The 7,661-nt window shown below is 31.4% G+C and overlaps 1 protein-coding gene across 1 annotated transcript; it reads left to right on the top strand.

Annotated features, from left to right (window-relative positions):
* The first annotated feature begins 1,456 nt into the window (after nucleotides 1-1,456).
* On the top strand, nucleotides 1,457-2,776 carry LOC123692385 (neuropeptide-like protein 31). The gene is made up of 2 exons (XM_045637125.1): nucleotides 1,457-1,568; nucleotides 2,369-2,776. Exons 1-2 carry the CDS (start codon nucleotides 1,557-1,559, stop codon nucleotides 2,627-2,629), a joined length of 273 nt encoding a protein of 90 aa, XP_045493081.1. The 5' UTR covers nucleotides 1,457-1,556; the 3' UTR covers nucleotides 2,630-2,776.
* Nucleotides 2,777-7,661: the final 4,885 nt, after the last annotated feature.

The raw sequence follows: 7,661 nt of genomic DNA, 5'->3' as shown, positions 1-7,661 counted from the left end.
CTAAATTTCATTGTAATAGGTTCTAGAATTTGCGTGAAAGAGTAACAAACACACACACACACACATCCTCACAAATTTTCGCATTTATAAAATTAGTAGGATTTAATGGTTTAATAGGCAAATGCTGAGTAGTCCACCTTATCACAAATACTGACCAAATCATAGAGTTTCTGGGATCTGTGGACCAAATACTAGAATATATCCGATGTAAGTAATATTTATTTTTTTATTTTCTATTGTTCTTAAAATGTATTAGTTGTAAGGTAAGCTAAAATGTTGTATTTTTGATTGAATGTATTTTCTTTCTTTCTTCTTTCTAATATTTAATTCGTTACAGTCAATACTTGTTACAGAAACGTTGTTAACGTTTTGACCGACGCCCTTAGTAATATGGTCAACGACGTTTTTGACTGATTTTTGCAGAATTTATATTTTTGGTTTTATGGCATTCAAATGCTTTAAATAAATATAAATTAATTAATCATATGTAAACAATAGTGATATAAAAGATACATAATAATATTATTGCTTCTTCACTGATTAAAAAAATATATTTTTAACAGATAAATATTGTTGGTTATATTTCGCTGTATGGTGGCTTGAAAAGTCCGAAAAACACATGCCTCTTTGGTGCAGTCGGAAAAATCATCACAAAGCAGTACCTAATTATCTTCGTCATTGACAGTTAACAATTCGTAAATAAAGGAAGGACGGTGCAACAATTGAATACCTAACATTAATATGTAATTGTTTTGTTAAATTGCAAGCTGAATACCGTGATATGACCGGCCGGTTGGCTTGGTTGGTAGTGACCCTCCCTTCCAAGCCACTGGTCGTGGGTTCGATTCCCACCCGGGGCTGGGGCAAATATTTGTGTGATGAACATAGATATTTGCTCTGTGTCTGGGTGCAAATTATCTTTATAAGTATTTATTTAAAATTATATATATGTATGTTTATCAGCCATCTAGTTTCCATAACACAAGCGAAAGCTTAGTATGGGATCAGTCGACAGTCATCAGATCGTGTCGAAATATTTATTATTATTTATTAGATGTTCTCAAAATTACTATTGACGCTCTGTTTAAATCATTGCTGGGGTGTGACTACTTCCAATGTGGGAAAGGGACGATGAACAACCTATACAGGGTAGAATTTTGTAATAGCACCTGGGATACCTGTAGATAGAAAACTTTACTCAAAGGAAACATTCCATTATTTTAAGAGAATGAAAACTGTGTTCACTGATTTTCCTATGCTTGACATATACGGGAATCTTTGAAAATTACACTTTTGAATTGTACAATGAACTTATTCAAAATATCCTTTGGAAGTATAATATAATCTCACAAAAATACACCATGTTGTCAAAAAGCCGTAGAGATTGCATTTAACAAATTAACTTCGTCCTTGCAAAGCTATTATGGGACCTTCTTCTATAGGGGTCATTGGCATCTAATGGTAAGGAAGGTGTTCACTCATCCATCGCCTCTAGGACACACTGCCAATATAAATGTTTGTGATTTGGTGACACAAGCAGTGTGTTTCGGACTAACATGGCTTGCACAGTAAGTACACCTTTGTAGATTTTCGATTCGTAGTGTTTGGTGTTTAGTGATTAGTTGCAAGACGCACGAAAAATTTGAAAAAATAAATTTTGGATGCAGGGGAAATACACAGAAAATTGAAAGAATAGGTTAAAAGTTTTATGGTTGAAAATTAAGGTGAAAATTGTGATGTTAATGTGTCGTTTTTACCACCACTTTTATTTATTCAATTGACAGGATATACCTACATATTTCAAAAATGTGATATCGGTTTTATTTTTGTACATAACACAAAAAATAACTACTTAGGTATACCTAGTACCTAAGTAGCGTGAATATGCAATTTTTCTTATCTATTATCAAATAATCCAATATTGTGATTTTGAAAGTTACAGTTACAGGTGGAATTTATATTATTTGATTAAAATAAAAATAGCTTTGTGTGTCCAAAAAAGGTATAAGTAAAAAGTATATATTCAAATGATATTAATACGTTTGTATTTCAGGAAAACATCGCTATAAGACGCCATTTGTTTTAAATCAAGTTTCAGAGCAGTTATAGATCAATAAAGTATAATAAATAAACAAAAAAATAAAGCCCATTTATTCTGAACTAAAGAATTACAATTACATAATATAATATCATATACACTGTTCAAGTAAAGTTTGTTTAAGTAATCATAAAATTTCGTTCAGCGTGCCTTTTGGTATAGGCCTCCTCCAACATCTTCCACTGGATTCTGTCTCTCGCTACTCTTCTCCAGTGTGGACCCGCTGTCAGGTTTAGTTATACATAAATAAATAAATATTTCTATTTTCAGGTATTCTACATTACCCTGGCCTTCTGCCTTCTTGCTGCAACCTTCGCGGCACCAGCGGATCTACCTCCAAAGCCAGTATCAGCAACCCCCGAAAAGGATGACTTGGAACCATCTGCGTCACACTGGGGCGGTCACTACGGTGGTTTTGGCTACGGTTACGGTTACTACCCGCACTACGGTTACTGGGGCTGGCCGAGCTACGGTTACGGGTGGTACGGTCACGGCTGGCCGTATGGATACGGTCATGGATACTGGTGGTAAAGAGCCAAAGAAGGAAGGATGTTTTTGCTTGCCGTTTCATTATATGTAATTATTTCTATCTAGAACAAATTGAGTATTGATAGCGATGTAAATAGTTTTAAGATGTGTATTATTGTATTTTAAACGTAAATACATTACCGTAAGGTAGAATTTTGTTTCATTTTATCAAAATACCTTTTGAATTGCCTAGTAGAATATTATGTAGTCTCCTCGGTGGTCATAAAGATGCATGATAACAATAATAAGACTGAAAGAAGATTTAAAATTTTGACAGTGTTAACCCGAAAAAAATTGTCAAATAATTCATATCATTTATTTGTTAGAATTGTGGTAATACAGAAGATCCCATAACAAAATCCAAAATTGATTATAAAACAAGTTAGGTATCATCCTCTTCCTTAATTCAAAAGTATTACAACAATAAAATATAAATATCAATGAATAAAAGCTTTATGAAGTATCATGAAATTTTTACCAAATATGGTTTAATATAATATTGTACTGTTGTACAACTTGAATATCTACTTATTTCACTAATCAATATTGAACCTTGAATGTAATATGTTATTTTTATAGCTAAGTAAATAATAAAATCTTATAATGAGGACCTTATGAGGACCAACTAAAAATAGGAATGTCAATGACATTTATGTGTCAATTGAAAAAAAATGCATAACGGTGCATTTACATCGAACGAGCGAATGCTCATTCTAGCCCCACAATGTCAAATTCTTTTAGTGTAGAGCGTAGAGCATTCTTTCGTTGTTCTTAGTGCGTTCGAAAACATCTATGACTCTATCATTCTAATACTGAACAACACTGAATACGAGTTTTAGTTCACACTAAAAGATTACCTACGAAATAATGTTCTAGCTCTATGTTCGTTTGATGTACTTTCCCTTCCCCTTACTCTTATATCAAATTTAAATACAACATTTATTAATTAACTTAGTTGAGGCATTATTTAGTTTGAAGTGACCACTAATAATAGCTCAATAAGGCGCTGCGTTGATTCTATTTAGTTGGACGCCTAGCACATAATTATTATTAAGTAGCTTTCCGTCTTCGGCTTCGCCCACGTTTAAAAAGAAAAACCCGCATAGTTCCCGTCCCAGTGGGATTTCCGGGATAAAACCTCTCCTATGTGTTAATCCAAGTTGTCCTCTATATGTGTGCTAAATTTCAATGTAATCGGATCAGTAGTATTTGCGTGAAAACATACATACATCTATCCTCACAAACTTTCGCATTTATTATATTATTAGGATAGGTATATTAAATGTATATTATTTAATGTATGCTTGTAAAGTTGAATTAAACGTTACGTAGAGTCGAAACGTGTTAACAATGTACGTACGCGTCGAAATGTATGTGTACTCGTACATTATAATTCAATAAGGCGTATTCATTGTTTTATTATGCGAAGAGATTCTAAATATGAACCAAATAATATAATTTTAATCTCAGAACCAAATTTAAAGTTATCACAATCTGGCTGTGAATTGGCCTGTTACTGAAAGTATTTGGAAAAAAAATCACACGAGTAAAATGAGTATTAATAAAATTGTAATAGGCGGGCGGAATAATTATATTTTCTTCTTGTAATGCGCTAGGTACCTACTGTTTTTTATTCAGTAGTTACGAAAATACCCAGATACATTTTGGCGCGAAATATAAAATTTTTGTCCATGCACAAAGATACAGCCCTCATATTATATTATATCCTTCCTCTTAAATTTTAATAATTAAGATAAAGATAAGATTTTATAGTAGTAAAAAGTACCTAACTATAATCTTAATTATAGAAAAAGTGAAAAAGACATTATTTTTTTTATTAATAAATTTTATAATATCTTGTAAACTTTCCTCCGGTGAGCCACGTCCAGACGACCGAAAAGCAGCTGCATCGCGCGGAAAATGCTTCGCAACCCTGCTCGCTCTGTGTGGAACCGCCTAATCACATAGGTACACAACATGAAATTTGGTGTTTTTACAAAACCAATAAACATAGCTACTAAAATAACAAATATTGAAACAATGTAATTAATAATAAACAAGCTAAAACAGTTAAAATTCGAATAATATTATAATATTTCGTAGACTTAGCTCGTTTTAGAAACTAATTGATATTTGCTTTTCTTGAAACAGCGCCATCTATTGGTAATCAGATACACTCGTACATAATTATGTTGATAAATTCTTTTATAAAATGCTAATAAAAATCTACTAGATGGCGTTACTTTTTTACTCCAAATTATTGTATTGCTTTTTTATTAAATCTCCAAATATCTATTGGATTTACATAACGCGCGCATCGCGTAATCATAGGAAATTAACTAGACATCGCAATGTATCAGAATTTATATAAAAAGGATTTTTTATGTTAGGTTTTTGTAACAGCGCCATCTATTGCTGATTAGATAGACTATTTAGTCTAAATACTGTATACGCTTGTTCGTTGTTTACCAGAAATCCACGAGATGGCGTAACCTTTATTGAAATTTAAGTTTTGATTATTTTTAGGGTCAAGTTGCATTTCTGCGCTGGATCATAAAAACGAAAAATGCTGACATAATATCCAAAGCGGCTCGACGGAACACAGTGGGGTTTTAGTCGGTAAGAATCCGACATAACCCACGGCTCCTTCCCCGGAGGCCGTGGGTATCTTTGGAAGATTTCCCCACTATAAAAAAAAAAAAAAAAAGGTGGAGCTTCGTTCGCAATCATCGGAAGCGACTTTATATAGTGAATTTGATTGTATAGTCATGTAAAATCTTGCGGTATTTATTTTTTTATTATTATAGGTATGTAGTATCATGTAGTACATCAACCGAAAAGGCATTGAAAAAATACGTGTGGTACTCGGGGACTGCCGCGGTAACGCTATTGAGTATGGCCGCCAAAAATTGTACATATTCAAGAAAAAAAAATGTCCTTGTCATTTATATAACACCAGATTTTTATAAATAGTAATTATGGTAGTTTTTAAATAGTTTCAGCTTCACTATGTTATATTTATCATTATATTAATAATTTAAATTAATTTTTAGTGCCTTTAACAAGCTCAATACTTTTTACATAAAGAGAACCCACTTCAAAAACTATCATGTTTCGGAAGTTAGTAACTTTTTTACTATAATAATTCGTATTCGTAATTAATATCATAAGTTGTGAATGAATACATTTGTAAGTATTATAGAAATACAAAATTTGAAACTTTTTCTTTAATATTTAAATTTGTTTTATTGAGTTTTAAAGTAATTTAATCAAATAATTTAATTAACAATATTATAAATAATACAGATATGTAAAAAAAATTCTGCATTAATAGTGTAATGTACACTAGACTTAACAAAATCACGTATGTTACTATGAGTCACGTATGTTACGGTGTGTTACGATTTCACGACTGTTATTGTACAATATTTGGCGGCCATGCTCTATTGCATTCTATGCCTTCAAGCCACACCTCCGCCCGTCGGAGTGGGAGCGTGAGGCTTTTTCGTTACGGAATTTCTGGATTCGGTCCCCGCGCTCGAGGCCCGCGATAGAAGCAATGCAATAGCTTAAAAATTCAAAGTTTGGCATTGATAAGAATACTTAAATTTTTTACCTAACACTAGGCTTTACAGTTACACTATAAAGTGACTAGATAAGTACATAATAAATAAATAAATATATGTTTAATTTTTAGGAACAGAAAATTATATCGTATATTGTGAGTTGTGACCCTCCTATGGGGTACCTAGGCTTCAAAATATGCTTGGATGCGTTTCACCATGGACCAATATAATATAAAGTATTCGTCCATGGTTTCACTAACCAAGTATGTAATCGATTTCAATCTATTGTGGGTTACCTATATTCAATTCATATCTTTTAAATTAAATATTACGGAAAACTGTTTATTTAAATAACAGAAGCTTGTCATACTAAAAATAGACATTTTGTTTATAAATACAAATTTTATTAACCGTGGTTTTAAATCAAGACCTTTCAGTTCAAAGCGCCTACCAACGCAGTAACAAAAAATATTGATTAGAGTAAAAATATTTTGATAAAACAAAAATATTAAAGATTTCCGTCATCAGAGTAACCTTGCTTCCGGAAAGGTCGCGGATTTGACCTTTTGGTAACAAATTTATTCTTGCCTTGTTCCAATGTTTGTGATTTTAACTTCTAATACAACTTATTGGGTGTGTATTTTGAAAGTCGCTCGTTTCTAGAATGTTCTTTTTTTCCTTTTCTTGGGTGAATAATCTAGAATGGTAAAATTCACCTGTAACTCCTCTCCTGAAGTTCGTAACCAAAATTATATCTTCGATAGCTTCACCGATTCTTATTATTTATATTATATACATATAATGCCTTTAGGCACCCAAAATTTGTATAATTGGCTTTTTAAGTGAATGACAAAGAAACAAACATACTGTAGCATTCATAATATTAGTAACGATGAATTACGACACGATTATCATTAATTTCCGCTCTGTCGTTCATCGTAATAATTTATATGTTTTGAAGATTGATATTATGTTTGAAATAATATTATATCTATTAATGTCACTATTTTTCATTACCTTTGAGGTCAAACGGGACTTATATTCCGTTGAAAAACATAATATGTATATGATCTGTTAGATTAATTTATTTTCAAAATTTTATTGAAAAAAATTTATAATATTTTTCTACCGTTCGCCATTATATCGAGTGACATGATAATAAAACTCCGTAGCGTACTCGTCAGCGACCTATTTCGTAAGCATCCACTAATATAAATTCGGTTATTAATGTTAAACGGATTTTCAAGGAGTTATAAATATTGCGTGTATTTTTATATAAATAATAGTTTATTTAAGTATACATAAATTATAAAACGATTAAAATTAAAATAACAGATATTTTTTATATTTGGATAACAATATTAACTAATTTTTTTTTAATGTTATTGAACAACAAAGTATATAATTGGATTACAAATTTATTTAAATTAATGAACGAGATTTACATATCAGTTTAAAATGATAAATAC

Source organism: Colias croceus, chromosome 6, assembly GCF_905220415.1.
Source record: "Colias croceus chromosome 6, ilColCroc2.1".
Lineage (NCBI taxonomy): Eukaryota > Metazoa > Arthropoda > Insecta > Lepidoptera > Pieridae > Colias > Colias croceus.
This window is presented reverse-complemented; position numbering and strand designations above follow the sequence as displayed.